Source organism: Hyla sarda, chromosome 9 (assembly GCF_029499605.1).
Source record: "Hyla sarda isolate aHylSar1 chromosome 9, aHylSar1.hap1, whole genome shotgun sequence".
Lineage (NCBI taxonomy): Eukaryota > Metazoa > Chordata > Amphibia > Anura > Hylidae > Hyla > Hyla sarda.
In genome coordinates this window covers 72,658,238-72,679,079 of record NC_079197.1, presented here as the reverse complement: position 1 = coordinate 72,679,079, position 20,842 = coordinate 72,658,238, and the positions used below count along the sequence as shown (strand labels likewise).

The 20,842-nt window shown below is 47.0% G+C and overlaps 1 protein-coding gene across 1 annotated transcript in view; it reads right to left on the bottom strand.

The window, feature by feature from the left end:
* Positions 1 to 16,616: 16,616 nt before the first annotated feature.
* LOC130291274 (uncharacterized) overlaps positions 16,617 to 20,842 on the bottom strand; it is a 100,543-nt gene continuing 96,317 nt past the window's right edge. Inside the window, exon 12 of the mRNA XM_056539855.1 lies at positions 16,617 to 20,162. Coding sequence (XP_056395830.1) covers positions 17,772 to 20,162 — 2,391 coding nt within the window. The 3' untranslated portion in view covers positions 16,617 to 17,771. The remainder of the gene's footprint in view (positions 20,163 to 20,842) is intronic.

Below are 20,842 nucleotides of genomic sequence, written 5' to 3'. Positions count from 1 at the left end.
CGCACAATAGACCAGCCTAACCCTCTTTAGGTTGGTCTATATTGATGTGGGAAATAGACAATTTTGTGAAATCTCCCCCAATGAGCCAATGTCTACTAGCCAGGTCAATTCCAGGAGTTGTCAAAGGTGTCAAGTTGCAAATACATAGAAGAGTCAGAAAGCCAAGCCAGAAAGTCCTAAATACAGAAAGATCAGGTATACAGATAATAAACGCTAGTTACTTGAGCAAGCTCTTTCACAGGCAAGGCCTAAAAGCAGGTTTTTATAGGCAACACACTGGTGAACTAACAAGGTCAGCTGACCAGTAAAGAGCTAGGCGTAGCCACAGCAACCAGATAAACAAACACTCTCAGGGATGTTTAACCCTTCAGGTTCTTACACACTGTAGGAACTGTTACGCCGAGCGCTCCGGGTCCCTGCTCCTCCCCGGAGGGCTCACGGCGTCTCTCTCCCTGCAGCGCCCCGGTCAGTCCCGCTGACCGGGAGCGCTGCACTGACATGGCCGTCGGGGATGCGATTCGCACAGCAGGACGCGCCCGCTCGCGAATCGCATCCCAAGTCACTTACCCGTCCCGGTCCCCTGCTGTCATGTGCTGGCGCGCGCGGCTCCGCTCTCTAGGGCGCGCGCGCGCCAGCTCTCTGAGACTTAAAGGGCCAGTGCACCAATGATTGGTGCCTGGCCCAATTAGCTTAATTGGCTTCCACCTGCTCCCTGGCTATATCACATCACTTCCCCTGCACTCCCTTGCCGGATCTTGTTGCCTTGTGCCAGTGAAAGCGTTTAGTGTTGTCCAAAGCCTGTGTTACCTGAACTCCTGCTATTCATCTTGACTACGAACCTTGCCGCCTGCCCCGACCTTCTGCTACGTCTGACCTTGCCTCTGCCTAGTCCTTCTGTCCCACGCCTTCTCAGCAGTCAGCGAGGTTGAGCCGTTGCTAGTGGATACGACCTGGTTGCTACTGCCGCAGCAAGACCATCCCGCTTTGCGGCGGGCTCTGGTGAACACCAGTAGCCTCTTAGAACCGGTCCACTAGCACGGTCCACGCCAATCCCTCGCTGACACAGAGGATCCACTACCTGGAAGCCGAATCGTGACAGTAGATCCGGCCATGGATCCCGCTGAGGTGCCGCTGCCAAGTCTCGCTGACCTTCCCACGGTGGTCGCTCAGCAATCGCAGCAGATTGCCCAACAAGGACAGCAGCTGTCGCAGTTGACTGCCATGATACAGCAACTTCTGCCTCTGCTACAGCAGCAACCATCTCCTCCGCCAGCTCCTGCACCTCCTCCGCAGCGAGTGGCCGCTCCTAGCCTCCGCTTGTCCCTGCCGGACAAATTTGATGGGGACTCTAGACTCTGCCGTGGATTTCTGTCTCAGTGTTCCCTGCATATGGAGATGTTGTCGGACTTGTTTCCTACAGAACGGTCTAAGGTGGCGTTCGTAGTGAGCCTTCTTTCAGGAAAGGCCTTGTCTTGGGCCACACCGCTCTGGGACCACAATGATCCTGCCACAGTCCAGTCCTTCTTCGCTGAAGTCCGGAGTGTCTTCGAGGAACCAGCCCGAGCTTCTTCTGCCGAGACTGCCCTGCTGAACCTGGTCCAGGGTAATTCTTCAGTGGGCGAGTACGCCATCCAATTTCGTACTCTTGCTTCCGAATTATCATGGAATAACGAGGCTCTCTGCGCGACCTTTAAAAAAGGCCTATCCAGTAGCATCAAGGATGTGCTGGCCGCACGAGAGATTCCTGCCAACCTGCAAGAACTTATCCATTTGGCCACACGCATTGACATGCGTTTTTCTGAGAGACCTCAGGAGCTCCGCCAGGAAAAAGACTTAGATCTCTGGGCACCTCTCCCACAGTATCCTTTGCAATCTACGCCTGGGCCTCCAGCCGAGGAGGCCATGCAAGTGGATCGGTCTCGCCTGACCCAGGAAGAGAGGAATCGCCGTAGGGAAGAAAATCTTTGTCTGTACTGTGCCAGTACCGAGCATTTCTTGGTGGATTGCCCTATTCGTCCTCCACGTCTAGAAAACGCACGCACGCACCCAGCTCACGTGGGTGTGGCGTCTCTTGGTACGAAGTCTGCTTCTCCACGTCTCACGGTGCCCGTGCGGATCTCTCCTTCTGCTAACTCCTCCCTCTCAGCCGTGGCCTGCTTGGACTCTGGTGCCTCTGGGAATTTTATTTTGGAGTCTTTGGTGAATAAATTCTACATCCCGGTGACCCGTCTCGTCAAGCCGCTCTACATTTCCGCGGTCAACTGAGTCAGATTGGATTGCACCGTGCGTTACCGCACAAAACCCCTCTTAATGTGTATTGGACCCCATCACGAAATGATTGAATTCTTCGTCCTTCCCAACTGCACCTCTGAGGTCCTCCTCGGTCTGCCATGGCTCCGGCTTCATTCTCCCACCCTTGACTGGACCACCGGGGAGATCAAGAACTGGGACTCTGCTTGCCATAAGAAATGCCTCTCCCCCCCTCCCAGTCCCGTCAGGCAAGCCTCAGTGCCTCCTCATGGCCCCCGTCCTGGTGACACACTGCCCCGTGCCAAGCTTCACCCTCTGCCCTCCCTCCCCATTCCCACTCCTGCTGTACTGCCTGCCTTTGAGGAAACCCTCCATTCACTCCCGGTGTCCTCGTCCCAGGTAAAGCAGTTGTCGGACAAAAAAAGGGGGAGACCTAAGGGGGGGGGGTACTGTTACGCCGAGCGCTCCGGGTCCCTGCTCCTCCCCGGAGGGCTCACGGCGTCTCTCTCCCTGCAGCGCCCCGGTCAGTCCCGCTGACCGGGAGCGCTGCACTGACATGGCCGTCGGGGATGCGATTCGCACAGCGGGACGCGCCCGCTCGCGAATCGCATCCCAAGTCACTTACCCGTCCCGGTCCCCTGCTGTCATGTGCTGGTGCGCGCGGCTCCGCTCTCTAGGGCGCGCGCGTGCCAGCTCTCTGAGACTTAAAGGGCCAGTGCACCAATGATTGGTGCCTGGCCCAATTAGCTTAATTGGCTTCCACCTGCTCCCTGGCTATATCACATCACTTCCCCTGCACTCCCTTGCCGGATCTTGTTGCCTTGTGCCAGTGAAAGCGTTTAGTGTTGTCCAAAGCCTGTGTTACCTGAACTCCTGCTATCCATCTTGACTACGAACCTTGCCGCCTGCCCCGACCTTCTGCTACGTCTGACCTTGCCTCTGCCTAGTCCTTCTGTCCCACGCCTTCTCAGCAGTCAGCGAGGTTGAGCCGTTGCTAGTGGATACGACCTGGTTGCTACTGCCGCAGCAAGACCATCCCGCTTTGCGGCGGGCTCTGGTGAACACCAGTAGCCTCTTAGAACCGGTCCACTAGCACGGTCCACGCCAATCCCTCGCTGACACAGAGGATCCACTACCTGGAAGCCGAATCGTGACAGGAACATTGAGCAACATAGCTTCCATTTTGTAGAAATTAGTAAAAACATTCTCATAAATAGGGGCTTTTTGTGCTATAGCTGTACTTTAAATTAAAAAGTACAGCTCATCCTGAAAAAAATAAGCCCTTACTCAATGGCGTCAGACGAATAAGTTACGGCTGTTTGAAAATGCATGGCATAAAAATAATTTTGCTCAGAAAAAGAACATAGAAAGCTACCGTATTTATCAGGGTATACCACGCACCGGCCTATAACACGCACCCTCATTTTACCAAGGATATTTGGGTAAAAAAAGTTTTTTACCCAAATATCCATGGTAAAATGAGGATGCGTGTGTGTGCGTGTATACCCCGATGCACCCCCAGGAAAGGCAGGGGGAAAGAGGCCGTCGCTGCCCGCTTCTCTCCCCCTGCCTTTCCTGGGGTCTAGAGCCCTGCTGCCGCCGCTTCTCTCCCGCTGGCTATCTGCGCCGCTGCCCGTTCTCTCCCCCTGACTATCGGTGTCGGTTGCATAATAACCTGTTGCCGGGGTCGGGTCCGCGCTGCTTCAGGCCTCCGGTGTGCGTCCCCTGCGTCGTTGCTATGCACTGCACTGCACGGCGCGGCGCACTGCAGCGCATAGCAACGACGCAGGGGACGCACACCGGAGGCCTGAAGCAGCGTGGACCCGACCCCGGCAACAGGTAATTATGCAACCGGGGATGGGGGGAGGCAACGGGGCAGCGGCGCCGGCAATGGGTGCCGCTGCCCCTTATCTCCCCCTGTCTGTCGCCGCCGCTTCTCTCCCCCTGGCTATCGGCGCCAGCAATGGGGCGCCGGCACTGATAGTCAGGGGGAGAGAACGGGCAGCGGCGCCGATAGCCAGGGGGAGAGAAGGGCCGGCAGCAGGGCTCTAGACCCCAGGGCAGGCAGGGGCAGAGAAGCCAGCAGCGCTGGCTGTCTCTGCACCTGCAAAGCCGCTGCAGTTCATTGATTTAAAGCGCCCGCTTTAAATCATTGAACTGCAGCGGCTTATCGGCGTATAACACGCACATAGACTTTAGGTATATAAAATGAGTATTACCATAATCGTACTGACCCACAGAATAAATATAACATTGCTTTTACCGCACAGTGTACACCATAAAAAAAAAATTTACGCCAGAAATTTTCCAGTTTTTCACAAAATTTGGGAGTTTTTCACAAAAAATGCTGTCAACAAAAATGCACAACTTATATAAAGTACAATATGTTAAGAAAAAAACTATCTCAGAATCGCTCTGGTCAGAAAAAGTGTTCTGAAGTTATTACGATTTAAAGAGATACATGTGAAATAAAATAAAAAAAGAGCCTGGTCATTAAGATAAAAAAAATGGGTCCGTCCTTAAGGGATTATGCTTGTAAAGGGATTATGCTTGGATTAGGGGCTTTAAAGTTAGTGTAGTTCATAATATAGTGTCTGTACCTGTGTGTGACGGTTTTCTCACAATTCTTATGTGATTTTCACCCCAATATGTATTTTTAACAGCATACAAAATGACTGTTGTCTCAGATTTTTCCCAGGTTGCAATGTGGCCGAGACCTGACTCACTAGTCAGCTGATGAAAGGGAGCCTGTTTGCTTCAATGGGTGCAGGGATCGCTTGGTGGGAGAGAGATCAATCTGCAACTAATACAACAGCTGTAGGCATCCTTATTGAAAATCACAGGTCTTTTGAATGGATGCAGCTCATTTATGTTTCAATGGGTGGGGTGGCTGATGTGTGGGAGGGAGGAAAATGCAATTATGGGATTTGTAGGCAAAGATGAAAACTAAAACAGGAAATACCATTTCACAAAAAGCTAGCCATAGTATTATGGTAATCTCACAACATAGCCATTTAGCCCCAAGACAAGCGCAGATCCTTCCTAAGCGCAGATCCTTCCTAAGCATGTCCATTACTGTCTGCCAGGTATGTACTAAAATCCCATTATGGTGGATAACCCCCTTAAGGTGCTGATGCAAGACAGAAACTTCTTGGCTTCGCTTGTCAAAACATGATTTCCTAACCTGGATCTCAATGACTATGGGGAAATAATTTATTCTTTACACACTTAGACAATGTTCACACAATGCCAAGGGAACCATATTTTTTAAAATAAATATGGCCATAAATTGAGTTTAAAAAAGTCGTATTTTTTGTCAAATAATGTGTGTAAAAGGGAACCTGTCATGTCCCCTAACCCCATAAGCCTTCCCCGTTACCTTGAAGCTTCCTCTGATGCCGCACAATTTTTTATGTGGATTTTAGAGGTCTGTATGCTAGAAACTCCCATAAATCAACCCATTTAAAAAAGTGCATCCTTTAAAGAATTTCACAACAAGTTGTGAAATTCTTTAAATGGGCACTGTCACCAAACATTGTTTTTGATATGTTGTAGTACTCATGTACTACAACATGTCTCTATTATTATTTTTTCCATTAAATTAGTTTATTTTACATTTGAAAAATGCATGCTGGCGTGACGTCACGCATGAATTCGGACCGATGGCGGACGGGCAGCGGTCCTTATTCATTCAGCCTGCGCTCGCTCCCTGCCTGTCAATCAGACAGGCGGAAGCGATCGCTGAGAGCGCATTGGCTCCCTGGCTTCACCCGCCTCCCGGCATATACGCGGCACTGCTGCTGCTGGACGCAGCACGTTGGTATGTCAGGAGCGGGGAGGGGGAGGCTTGGGGGGTGGTTGTTGTTACCGCCGCGGCCATAGAAAATTTACTGATTTTGGCGGGGGTGGGGGTGGGGCAGGGGTGACCGCAGGGAGGGGGGGGCTGTGTATGATTAGCGCCCTGGCCATAATAAATTTATTGTTCTGGGGGGGGGGGGAGCTGCACAGAGTGCCTCCAGCTGTTTCACCACTACAACTCTCAGCATGCCCTGACAGCCAATAGATGTCAGGGAATGCTGGGAGTTGTAGTGGTAAAACAGCTGGAGGCACCCTGTGTAGATGAACAAAGGGTGGAAGTCGGCCCCCCCAGCAGGCATCAGTGACGTCTGCCTGCTGAGGAAGTCTGCCTGGTAGTGAGCACACTACCAGGCAGACATTAATTCATTTTTTATATAGGTTAGGGAGAGATGGGCAATAGGCAGGGACAGAAAAAAAAAAGGATGGTGGGAGCTACCCTTTAAAGGATGCACTTTTTTTTTCTTCGCCTGCCAGAGGGAGGGGGTGGGTTGGGGTAGTGTTAGTTTTATAATTTGCCCTTTTCTTGGGAACTATGATTATAAATAATGACCAAATTATATCATTTTATGTCTATAGATCTCCTGTAATACCGGATATGTATTGTGCTATTTATGCAATGTTATTTGGATCATAACATATGCACTGAGAATGTGAAGAATTTATGTGCAATGTCATTTTGTAATCATGTTTCCTATTTTTGTATATTTATGAGAAATTGTAATAAAGAGCTATTTAAAAAAATATATTTATTACCCTGATTCTGCTGTTTTTAGGGAAATCCCAAAGGAGGTCTGCATGGATTTTGGAGCTTGCTCCTTATAAGGCTATTTTTTGGCACCATATTGGGTTTGCAAAAGAGTTGAGGGCTAAAACATAACAAACACACCCAAAAAAAACATTTCGAAAACTCCACCCCTCAAGGAAGTTATCATGGGTTTTAGTGTGCGTTTGAGCCCACCAACATTTAATACATTTATTAGAATTAAGTCTGTAAAGATGAAGTAAAGAAATAAAATACTGTTGCTCCATTCACTAAGGGACACTCACCGCATTTATGTAATCACTCATGGCAACAGTCCCCGTCAATCCCTTATCGTCTATCCCAAGGCTATCCCATACATTATGTGGCATATCTTGGGATAACCCCGTAAAAAAATACTTATTGTTGTCTATACATTGTTAGCCATAACTTTTTAAGAGGGCTTGTTTTTTGCAGGATGAATTGTAGTTTTTTGATAAATGTAATAACATTTTTTTGCAGAGTTGAGATTAATACTTTTTGTCATTCTATTTTTTATGAATCTATTTATTTCCTTTTTATTTCTTTTTTTGGAGGCAAGGTGAGCAAAATCATGAATTATGGCATTGATTTTTTTTATGACAGCGCATACCATATGTGATATGTGAAAAATAACATACCCATTTTATAGTATGGGTCAATAGGAACGCAACGATATGTGTGTTTTTTTTAAATTTTTAATAAACAACTCAAGGACACTCGCCATATATGTACGGCGCTACAGACTTTGGGCCGTACATTTACGCCGCAGCTATGATGCGAGCACAGTTTCAGCGCTCACTACATATCGGTAAGTCCTCTATCTGTAGCCAAGGACTTACCAATAATAGTGGACATCAGCGATCATGCTGATACCCGCTGTCAACCCTTCAGATGCTGTGCTCAATGCTGAAGTATTTGTGGGTCTCGGGGAGGATTTATCAGACCATCCGTGGTGCAATTGCGAGGGTCTGATGAATCAAGATGGCCACCAGAGCCACTTACTTACTTACTTTCCTGCTCCTGGCAGTCTGCTGAGGCCTTCTAGCTGACCAGAGAAGTAGATTGTCGATAACATTGATTAGCACTATGCCTATGCATAGCACTGAACAGTAAAAGTAATTTAAAAAAATTGCCATAAATAGTCCCCTTTGGGGACTAAAAAAGTGTGAAAATGTAGAAATAAAATTAAGTGGATAAGCCTATCCCCCAATAAAAAATAAAATGTCCCTATTTTCTAATTTTACAAAAAAAAAAAAAGATAAATCAACATATTTGTGGAAATGTCTGATTAAAATATAATATTAATGATACCGTACTGTAAACAAGGTAAATGTAAAAAAAAAAATACCAAAGTCCAAAATTGCTGATATTCGGCCACATCATATCCCAGGGGAAAAAAAGAATAAAAATTTAACTACAGATCGCTGCACAAACAAATGAGCCTTCACACAGCCCTGTATATGGAAACATTTTAGTTATAGGTGGTCAGAATAGGGTCATTTTAAACATACTTATATTAAAAGAGTAATAAAAAAAAAAAAAAATTTGAACAGTAATAGAAAAGAATGTAAACATGGGTATTATTTTAATTGTATTGACCCACAGAATAAAGTTTTACCACAAAGTGCACTGCGTTAAAAATAAAACCCTCCAAAAGTAGCAAAATTGCTTTTTCTTTACACTGTCAGTACAGCAGACTGGAGACCATGATTTGCCACTGCAACCATTGTTGTCAGTGGGCTACAAGGGGACTCCCCCATCAGCCCTGTAGATGCAGTAGTTGCTACTGTCTGCTGCATCTACAGAGTTAACTGCAGGGAGTGGAGACAACTGTATATGATGGATGGCTTCTGCTGCCGAACACGTGGGCTCAGCTTCTCAGCCCACAAATGCTCTGTGATGAGAATGTCCAACTCAGAGCAGCTGCCTTCCAGCCATGATGTAGACATCCATCATAGAGGGAGAAGAGATTAATGGGGTTATCTGCTTATATAAAAATACACTGCTTTTGTCCCCTCTTGTGTAGTATATTACATTTACAATACACATGCATTACAGCCTCAGCGCTAGAGATGAGCGAACTTACAGTAAATTCGATTCGTCACGAACTTCTCGGCTTGGCAGTTGATGACTTATCCTGCATAAATTAGTTCAGCTTTCAGGTGCTCCCGTGGGCTAGAAAAGGTGGATACAGTCCTAGGAGACTCTTTCCTAGGGCTGTATCCACCTTTTCCAGCCCACCGGAGCACCTGAAAGCTGAACTAATTTATGCAGGATAAGTCATCAACTGCCGAGCCGAGAAGTTCGTGACGAATCGAATTTACTGTAAGTTCGCTCACCTCTACTCAGCGCCATTCTACCAGTTTGAAAGCACTCTTACTTGCAGGAAGTGCTGTAAATTGCCCAGTCTGGAGTTCACCACCACCTCACATGCCTAAGACAAAATCATGTAATTTTGTCCACTTTCTGTGGCCCTGGCTTTCTGCTGTGTCTACGATAAGCCAGGCCCCTCAGCCACATCATGGTTGCAGTCTCAGCTCCTCCCTTTGCTGGAGTGCCGGAGAGAGCGCTGCTGAGCCATTGATTCAGCAGCCAATAGGTGTATGTTGGCAGTCAGAACATAGCCGCTCAACCACAACTGTCATGAACCCTCCCATAGAGATGAATAGAGGGGGCGTGAGGAGGGGGCATGACGTCACAACAATGGCCACCACAAACAACATAACATAAATGTTCAGAATGCTGGAGTGCCAGGCTGAAGATTGCGGGGGGTCCCAGCGGCTGTACCCTCCGTAATCAGACATCTGATCCCTAATCCTTTAGATAGTAAATAAGATGTCTAGGGGTGGAGTACCCCTTTAATGGGTATGTGTTGATTTACTTTGAGGGGACAACAATATTAAACACTGTTATACAAGCTGTGCACTCACTACTTTACATTGTAGTGGTTAGAGTAGGTATTAGAGTAGGTATTTATATACTTTTGTTTATGGGGCAGATATATAAAGCCTTCTAAATATATGGAAAATTCCCCACTGAATAACTTTTATATAAATAAACCACCAAGTGTAGAATTTATAGAGTGATCAGTGTGCGGGAGAATGCATCAGACAATGAATACAGATTTTCGTATTATACTTTTCACCATCTATTTTGTATTACTGGTGAAATTTTATTAAAACAAACTATACAAACATCATAAGTGTAAGGCTAAGTTCACACTTTGTTAAATGAAAGCACAAAATATTGCAGTAAAATACATATAAAAGCATCAGTTTTTTTTTTTAATCTAATAATATGTTCCATTAAAATGTACAGACAAGTGGGCATCAGTGCACACATTGTTTAAAAAAGAAAAAAAGAAAGAAAAAAAAGAAAAACTACCGTATATACTCGAGTATAAGCCGAGTTTTTCAGCACGATTTTTCGTGCTGAAAACGCCCCCCTCGGCTTATACTCGAGTGAACTCTCCACCTTTCAATCCCTTCATCAGTGGTCTTCAACCTGCAGACCTCCAGATATTGCAAAACTACAACTCAAAGCATGCCCGGACAGCCAGCGGCTGTCCGAGGCCCGCAGGTTGAAGACCACTGCGGGGGCCTTCGTCATCATCCAGTCCCCCCTCTTTAGTGTTACGCCGAGCGCTCTGGGTCCCTGCTCCTCCCCGGAGCGCTGGCGGCGTTCGTCTCCGTGCAGCGCCCCAGTCAGACCTGCTGACCCGGAGCGCTGCACTAGTGTCACCGGCGAGGATGCGATCCGCGTAGCTGGACGTGCCCGCCCGCGGGTCGCATCCCAATCTCCTCACCTGCCCCGTCCTCTGTCTGCTCAGTCCCGGCGCGCGCGGCCCCGCTCCCTAGGGCGCGCGCGCGCCGGCTCTCTCACATTTAAAGGGCCAGTGCGCCATTGATTGCACCTGTGCCTTCCTTATATAAACCCACTTCCCCTTCCTGTCATCGCCGGATCTTGTTGCCTTGTGCCCTGTGAAAGCGTTTAGTGTGTTCCCAAGCCTGTGTTTCCAGACCTTCTGCTGTTGCCCCTGACTACGACACTTTCTGCTTGCCCTGACCTTCTGCTACGTCCGACCTTGCTCTTGCCTTGTCCCTTTGTACCGCGCCTGTCTCAGCTGTCAGCTGGGGTTGAGTCGCTATCGGGTGGAACGACCTGCGGGATACCTGCCGCTGCAAGTCCATCCCGCTTTGCGTCGGGCTCTGGTAAAAACCAGTAACCCCTTAAACCCCGTTCCCCTTGTACGGCCCACGTCATCACCCCACTGACACAGAGGATCCACCACCAGTGTCCACGCTGCTTACCTATCCGGATCCTGACAGTAGATACGGCCATGGATCCCACTGAGGTTCCGCTGCCTAGTGTCGCTGACCTAACCACGGTGGTCGCCCAGCAATCCCAACAGATCGCGCAACAAGGACAGCAGTTTACTCAACTGACCGTCATGCTGCAACAACTTTTGCCACAGCTTCAGCAATCATCTCCTCCGCCAGCTCCTGCATCTCCTCCGCAGCGAGTGGCCGCTCCCAGCCTCCGCCTGTCTCTACCGGACAAGTTTGATGGGGACTCTAAACAGTGCCGTGGATTCCTGTCCCAGTGTTCCCTACAATTGGAGATGATGTCGGACCAATTCCCCACTGAACGGTCTAAGGTGGCTTTCGTGGTCAGTCTCCTGTCGGGAAAGGCCTTGTCATGGGCCACACCGCTCTGGAACCGCAACGATCCTACCACTGCTACTATCCAGTCCTTCTTCGCTGAAGTTCGTAGTGTCTTTGAGGAGCCAGCCCGGGCCTCCTCTGCCGAGACTGCTTTGCTGAACCTTGTCCAAGGGAGTTCTTCCGTAGGCGATTACGCCATCCAGTTTCGTACCCTCGCCTCAGAGCTATCCTGGAACAATGAGGTCCTCTGCGCAACCTTCAAGAAAGGCTTATCCAGCAACATCAAAGATGTACTGGCCGCACGAGAAATTCCTGCTAACCTGTCTGAACTTATCCATTTGGCCATCCGCATCGACATGCGTTTCTCTGAAAGACGCCAGGAGCTCCGACAGGAAAAGGATCTTGTTCGCACCAGGCGATTTCTCTCCCCGACTCCTCTATTCCAAAGTCCTTTGCAATCTGTTCCTGTGCCTTCTGCCGAGGAGGCTATGCAAGTGGATCGGTCCCGCCTGCCGGCAGGCAGCAGGAGAGGACTCGCCGCCGTAACGAGAATCTGTGCCTGTACTGTGCTAGTACCGAACACTTCCTAAAAGACTGTCCTATCCGCCCTCCACGTCAGGAGAGACGCGCTCCGTTACCTCACAAAGGTGAGACGACTCTTGGCGTGAATTCTGCTTCGCCACGTCTCACTGTGCCTGTGCGGATTCTCCTTCCGCCAACTCCTCCTTCTCTGCTGTGGCCTTCTTGGACTCCGGTTCTGCAGGAAATTTTATTTTGGCCTCTTTTGTTAATAGGTTCAGCATCCCAGTGACCAGTCTCGTCAAGCCGCTCTACATTTCTTCTGTCAACGGAGAAAAATTGGACTGCAATGTGCGTTACCGCACAGAACCCCTGCTTATGAGCATTGGACTGCATCATGAAAAAATTTAATTTCTTGTTCTGCCCAACTGCATCTCTGAAGTCCTCCTCGGTCTGCCATGGCTCCAACGTCATTCTCCTACCCTTGACTGGACCACCGGGGAGATCAAAAGTTGGGGTCCATCTTGTCTCAAACGATGCCTCACTTCTGCTTCCACTTGTCAAACCCCTGTGGCTCCACCTATACCTGGTCTTCCCAAGGCCTACCAGGACTTTGCTGATGTTTTCTGCAAAAAGCAAGCAGAGATCTTACCACCTCATAGGCCTTATGACTGCCCCATTGACCTCCTTCCTGGTACCACTCCACCCCGGGGCAGGATCTACCCTCTGTCTGCCCCAGAGACTCAAGCCATGTCCGACTATATCCAGGAGAACCTAAAGGGAGGTTTTATTCGGACGTCCTCATCCCCTGCTGGAGCGGGGTTCTTCTTTGTCTCTAAAAAAGATGGATCCTTACAAACATGCATTGACTACCGCGGTTTAAATAAAATCACCATCAAAAACCGCTATCCCCTGCCTTTGATCTCTGAACTCTTTGACCGTCTTCGTGGCGCCAATATTTTCACTAAATTGGACTTAAGAGGCGCATATAATCTTATTCGCATCAGGATGGGTGATGAGTGGAAGACCGCATTCAATACTAGAGACGGACATTTCGAATATCTAGTTATGCCCTTTGGGCTCTGCAACGCCCCTGCAGTCTTCCAGGACTTCGTTAATGAGATATTTCGGGACTTATTATATACCTGTGTTGTGGTTTACCTGGACGACATCTTGATTTTCTCCTCTAACCTGGAGGAACACTGTCGTCATGTCCGTCTAGTGCTCCAGAGACTTTGTGAAAACCACCTGTATGCTAAAATGGAAAAATGTCTCTTTGAATGCAACTCTCTTCCTTTCCTAGGTTACCTAGTCTCTGGCCAAGGGCTTCAAATGGACCCAGATAAACTGTCAGCGGTTTTGGATTGGCCACGCCCTTCTGGACTCCGTGCTATCCAACGCTTTCTGGGATTTGCCAACTATTACCGACAGTTTATTCCCCATTTCTCCACCATTGTGGCCCCTATTGTGGCCCTGACCAAGAAGAATGCCATCCCTAAGTCATGGCCTCCTCAAGCTGATGAGGCCTTCATTCCTCTCAAAACTGCCTTCGCTTCTGCACCAGTGCTGTCCGGACCTGATCCATCGAAACCTTTCTTTCTGGAAGTTGACGCCTCCTCAGTCGGAGCCGGAGCCATACTTCTCAAAAAAAAACTGTACCGGACGTAACATTACTTGTGGTTTCTTCGCTAAAACTTTCTCTCCTGCATAAAAGAATTACTCCATTGGAGATCGTGAACTTCTAGCCATCAAGTTAGCACTTGAAGAGTGGAGGCATCTATTGGAGGGTTCCAAACACCCCATTGTCATTTACACTGACCACAAGAATCTCTCGTACCTCCAGTCTGCTCAGCATCTGAATCCTCGCCAGGCTAGATGGTCGTTGTTTTTTGCCCGCTTTAACTTCGAGATACACTTCCGTCCTGCAGACAAAAATGTCAGAGCTGACGCCCTTTCACGTTTCTCTGATGCCACCGAATCTGAAGTCCCTCTGCAGCATATCGTACCCCCTGAGTGCCTGGTCTCCTCTGCTCCAGCTTCACTGGGACAAACTCCCCCTGGAAAGACTTTTGTTCCTCCACGCCTTGGCCTCAAGATCCTCAAATGGGGACATTCCTCTCACCTTGCTGGCCACGCTGGCATTAAAAATTCCATCCAGCTTATTTCTCGTTTGTATTGGTGGCCTATGCTAGAGGGTGACGTGACTGATTTCATTCGGGCCTGTACTATTTGTGCCTGGGATAAAACCCCTCGACAGAAGCCTGCTGGACTCCTCCTTCCTCTACCCATCCCTGAGCAACCATGGTCCCAAATTGCCATGGATTTTATTACGGATCTGCCCGTATCCCATGGCAACACCGTCATCTGGGTGGTCGTTGATCGTTTCTCCAAAATGGCACACTTCATTCCACTTCCAGGTCTTCCTTCTGCGCCACAATTGGCGAAGCAATTTTTTCTGCATATTTTTCGCCTTCACGGGCTTCCTACGCATATTGTCTCGGATAGAGGCGTTCAATTTGTGTCGAAATTTTGGAGAGCTCTCTGTAACCAATTAAAAATCAAATTAAATTTCTGGTCCTCCTATCACCCCCAATCCAATGGACAAGTAGAGAGAGTAAACCAGATTCTTGGTGACTATTTGCGACATTTTGTCTCCTCCCGCCAAGATGATTGGGTCGACCTTCTACCCTGGGCTGAATTCTTGTATAATTTCAAAAATTTGAAATCCTCTGCCAAATCCCCGTTCTTTGTGGTGTACGGCCGTCACCCTCTGCCCCCCCTCCCCATTCCCACTTCTTCTGGACTGCCTGCTGTAGATGAAGTTACCCGGGACTTCTCTGTTATCTGGAAGGAGACTCAAAAGTTGCTCCTACTGGCCTTGTTTCGCATGAAGAGACATGCTGATAAGAAGAGAAGAACTCCTCCTGTCTTCACCCCTGGGGACAAAGTGTGGCTCTCTGCCAAATATATCCACTTTCGTGTTCCCAGCTACAAGCTGGGCCCACGTTACCTTGGACCATTTAAAATCAAGAGTAAAATCAATCCTTTCTCCTACAAACTTCTTCTCCCTCCTTCTCTTCGTATTCCTAACTCCTTTCATGTTTCCCTTTTCAAACCTCTCATTCTTAACCGCTTTTCCCCCAAGGTCACCGCTCCTGCTCCTGTCTCTGGCTCCTCTGATGTCTTCACCATAAAGGAAATCCTCGCCTCTAAGGTAGTCAGAGGTAAAAAGAAAATTCTCGTAGACTGGGAGAATTGTGGCCCCGAAGAGAGGTCTTGGGAACCCGAGGATAATATCCTCGACAAGGAGCTCATCCATAGGTTCCTGGGCTCCAAAAAGAGGGGGAGACCAAAGGGGGGGGGGGGGGTACTGTTACGCCGAGCGCTCCGGGTCCCTGCTCCTCCCCGGAGCGCTCACGGCGTTCGTCTCCGTGCAGTGCCCCGGTCAGACCCGCTGACCGGGAGCGCTGCACTAGTGTCACCGGAGGGGATGCGATCCACGTAGCGGGACGCGCCCGCCTGCGGGTCGCATCCTAATCTCCTCACCTGCCCCGTCCTCTGTCTGCTCAGTCCCGGCGCGCGTGGCCCCACTCCCTAGGGCGCGCGCGCCGGCTCTCTCAGATTTAAAGGGCCAGTGCGCCATTGATTGGCGTCTGGCCCAATCAGTACCTGCACCTGTGCCTTCCTGATATAAACCCACTTCCCCTTCCTGTCATCACCAGATCTTGTTGCCTTGTGCCCTGTGAAAGCGTTTAGTGTTCCCAAGCCTGTGTTTCCAGACCTTCTGCTGTTGCCCCTGACTACGACTCTTGCTGCCTGCCCTGACCTTCTGCTACGTCCGACCATGCTCTTGCCTTGTCCCTTTGTACCGCGCCTGTCTCAGCTGTCAGCTGGGGTTGAGTCGCTATCGGGAACGACCTGGGGGTTACCTGCCGCTGCAAGTCCATCCCGCTTTGCGGCGGGCTCTGGTGAAAACCAGTAACCCCTTAGACTCCGTTCCCCTGGTACGGCCCATGTCATCACCCCACTGACACAGAGGATCCACCACCAGTGTTCTCGCTGCTTACCTATCCGGATCCTGACATTTAGTTTTCTACTCACCTCCCCTTGGTGGGAAGGAAGGGTGAGCTGGTCCGGGCCATCTATGCTGCATGGACCGTCCGGTGGGGAGGGTTAGTCATTTCGAGCTGTACATTTTCACCGGGAGGCCCTCTTCTCCTCTCGCTCCGGGCCGGCCCCGGACTAGTGACGTTGCCTTGGGACGTTCATGCGCATGCGTCACTTCCCACTGAGGGGAGGTGAGTACTAAACTAAAGGGGGGGGGGGGGGGTCTGGATGATGATGAAGGCCCGCGCAGTGGTCTTCAACCTGCGGACCTCCAGATGTTTCAGAACTACAACTCCCAGCATGCCCGGGCATGCTGGGAGTTGTAGCTTTGCGACATCTGGAGGTCTGCAGGTTGAAGACCATTGAGGGGATTGACAGGCAGTGATGATGAAGGGGGGGTGATGATGACGGGGTGAAGATTAAGGGGGGGATGATGACGGGGGTGTTGATGACGGGGGGGATGATGACGGGGGTCTGGATGATGACATGGGGGGATGATGTATTTCCCACCCTAGGCTTATAGTCGAGTCAATAACTTTTCCTGGGTTTTTGGGTTGAAATTAGGGGCCTCGGCTTATATTCGGGTCGGCTTATACTTGAGTATATACGGGTACAGTAATTCCAGTGTTGGAATTATTGTTTTTTATACAATATGTGCGCTGACAGCAGCATTCCCATAGACTTTATTGGAACACATTATTAGATTTTAAAAACTGCCACACTTTACTGAAGAATTTTTCTTTCCATTTTACAATGCATGAACTCATCCTAATACATAAACTAAACCAATGGACTGCCCTTCATAAATAAATCCTCAAAAGCAGCACAATACAGAACAAATAGTGTGTCATAATATTATAGACAGTACAACAAAGCAGTCCTTCATGGCAATATCAATATAGACTAAATGGTCTGAATACTCTTGGAATGTCCATCATTATGAAAAAAGTTTGTAGATAAAGGAGAGCGAAGTAAACATAGACAACTGCATAGGTGACAGGTAAACACTGGTATCGCACTATAAAGAATGGTCATTTAAACCATGTTAGAAACACTATAGAAATATTGTACTACTTCATGCCCTGGCATGTTACTGAAAACATACTCCAATAATTACAGATGGAATGAACAGTAATTTCAATAATCTATGTATAAAAAAATAAATATCTTCATGTGGAAACATCATTGTGAATAAATAATATTCCAAGGCCTTCTTGGCATTTGTCATGCATTAAATAATCACACATTCTGGACACAATCAATTTAGAGAGTACCTTCTACCACAGTCTTCTTGTGAGACCTAGTGTTGCAGTGTTAGATTGGTAAATAACAATGTAAAATCAGTATCTCAGCAGTATTCTGCTGCAAAAGTATAAAGGAAACTGGTAGTGTCAAGGTGTCTTTATTACTAAATGCTGTCATTGACTGTATTCCTACATTTTAGACAGCATTTCCTAAACATTTAAGTTTTCCCTTTCTGTAGCTTTGTGCATACTATATATCCGGCACCTATCCATCATTGGAACCTTGTGCATTCATACCCGTAACCCATCACATCTGTCACAGTACTGCAGTACCCTGCATTTGATATTTCACCTCCATATTGGATGGGCGTCCATGTATGTATTTCTTGTGCCCCGTGTAAGAGTTGAGTTAACCTCACAGTGTTTAATGACATGAATGGCGACACGAGCAACAGAACTAGATTTCTTAGGTGAAATTTGTGATGTCCAGGCATCACCCTTCAGGGAAGTTGGGACATTATGCTTAGAAGATATAGAGGGGCTTCCATTGCTCTCAGATTTACCACAGTCATTATTATTTACATGTGAACCCTCTTTTTCTTTGAATGTGCCCATATTTTTACCAGGGGTTGTTTTACCTGCTCCAGCATTAGATAAACTTATTTTTTGTGGAATCTTGCTATCTTTGCTGTCTTTTTGATGTCTAGGAGTGACAACAGGTTGTTTAATGACAGATGGACTCACTGATCCTATGGCTAAGTCTTTGGTTAACGGGACTCTTCGAATCCCTAAGTCATTCATTTTTGATTTCTTTGGAATACTTTTTCCATTTTTCCCTAATAAAGAATTTTTGTTGCTGCTCTTGTGCTCCAAACTATTCCTGTTACTTCTTACACTGTTCTCTAACATTGGTTCTGCTTTAACACCGTTGGCCTTTTCTGAGGTATTCCTTAATTCCCTTTTCCATTTGGAGCAATGATTATGAGTATCTTTCTGTACCACACTTTGAACATCTTTAACACCCTTTGAAAATGAATTATATCCCATATACTGGGGCCCTCTTGAGGTCTCATTTGGTGGGTCCACATTCTTCTCATTTGGTGGTATGTAATCATTTGTTTCTTTTGTGAAAGATTGTTTCACTGAAAATGGCTCCACAAGTTTTATCTTGGACATAAAACAACCAGGCTGGGTTCTCCGAAGTTTGTGAGTCTCAGATTTGTTAGCTGTTTGACTTTGAGTAGATCCATCAAATCCTGTTGGACTTAAGGAGGGATTGGATACCTGAGTGCTGGGAAGATCTGTAGAGTGTTTAGTGCCCTGCACTGCAGACTTTACCAATGTTTGTTTCATTGTTTTAGAAATAACTTGGGTTAATGGTTTTAAAATCTTGGGAGCCCCTGATGATTCAGACACGATGGTAAGTTCATTCGTTTGCTTGGAAGATGTAAGTCCCTGAAGGTCTGATGATTGGTCAAAGTGATTATGGTCCAATACCTGTAAGGAGTTTTTATTTCTTAACTTGTTTCTTGAAATCTCTTTAAAGTTGCTTACTGTCAGTGAATCCCCTTCGGTTCCTGTCTGTGTGGAGGATTCAGATGTACTCTGTATAACTGATCTAGTATGTATTTCATCTACAGGAGAGTCAAGCCTTACAAGACCTTCTGGATATGTAAAAGTCTGAGGTGCAGAAAGGCAAAGCATTTGTCTTTGTAAATATGACTGATCTTCTGTTCCAGGGCCTCTGTCGTGTTGGTTCTTTTCTATTAACTGCTTGGAAACTTGAGTGTTCGATAGGTCTGGTACAGTTTCTGTAAAAAGACCGACATAGTTAAGTTGAGTTTGAGACTGGTCAGTCTTATGGTCAAAATCTGAATCTATAGGTATGGGCTTTTGCGTTATTTGACTATTACATGTGGGCTGGGATGATGATGATTCCTGCGCAGGTGCACTTGTACAGTGATGTGAAGATATATTAATTTCTTTTTCATCTAAGGATTTTGGTGCATCAAGTAGTAAATGGACCACTAAATGATGGTCAAGTAACTGTTCTGGAAACCCTTCTAGAGAGTCCAATGATTTACTAAACACCTGAGACTCTTTAGTTGATGGACAAATTGTATCAGTTTGTTGTAATGAATTACCAAATAACTCTGATATATTTTGTAGTCGAGGCCTGTTACACAGTCTGTGCTCCTGGGCTTCTGAATATCTAGACCTACTGTGACTTGGTGGTTGATCTAAAACACGATACTCATGTGTCTCAAGGGGCACCTGAAAAATTTCAGTTTTCTCCTTTGATAATAACAAACTGACTTTCTGTAAGCTGACTTGCCTTTCTGATTGGCAAGCAGCGTAATTATTTTCAATAGGTAATTGATAAAGTCTACTGTCAATATTGATACTCTTTTGACTTTTATACTCCATTTGCTGCCTTAGAACACGCTCAGATATCTTCCTCATCTGGTTAGCACTGTTCTGGTCACAGTGTTGTTCACCCTGGTTATTATAAGATATACAGGGCTTTGCATTATTCCATCCCAAAGACCGCATTCTACACAGGCGTCTACCCAAAGGTCTACATGTGTTACGTAGGTTCCTCTCCAGTGTAAGTTCAAGTTCATCTTTTGATTGACTAGCTTCTAGTGCACCACAAGTAGCCATTGAATGTCTTTTCTGTAGACGTTTTTTCTCCCACTCTTTCCGCCTTTGATCTTCCTGTTCCCGGTGTTTATTTTCCTACATGAAAATCAAGCAAAGTGAAATTACAATTATGTAGAACATGATTTTAAAGAAAATAAAAACTTTCAATCTTTAGGTGAAGTCACTATGGATTTGCACATGTAGTATGCAATTGGATGACATTTCGCAAAATCTAATTCACAGGCTACAGCAATTTTCCACATGAATTTGATCTGCAGTGCGGATCTTACCATCCGCAGCATATCAATTTTGTTGTGAACTGCACGTGTATTTGTTGCTGATTTTTCCCATTGACTCCAATGTTTAAGAAAAAAAATGCAATGCAATCTGCAAGCAATGTAGTGTTGTGGATTTTGTGGCAGATCACCTACAGATTACGAGCAAAATCTGGATTTTTTAGGTACTCAGCGCTCACACCCACAGCTGTCTGATTTTAGTCAGAACAGATTGTCCATCTCTGAATTTTAACAATAATTTTTCCATTCACTGACAGCTATAGATCTTGACAAATAAAAACTAATTGGAACAGAGTTTACATTATCAAGTTGCGCCGCTTTTTTAATACAATTATTGACATTCAGTTCCAAGAGTTGATATACCCTTTTAAACATGTGAATAATACTAGTGCTCCTCTGGGCCTTTAAAAAAATAGATGTGGTAGAGTAATACAGTGCTATTTAGAACTTGATGTAAAAAGGCCTGGCTCCCATTCAGAA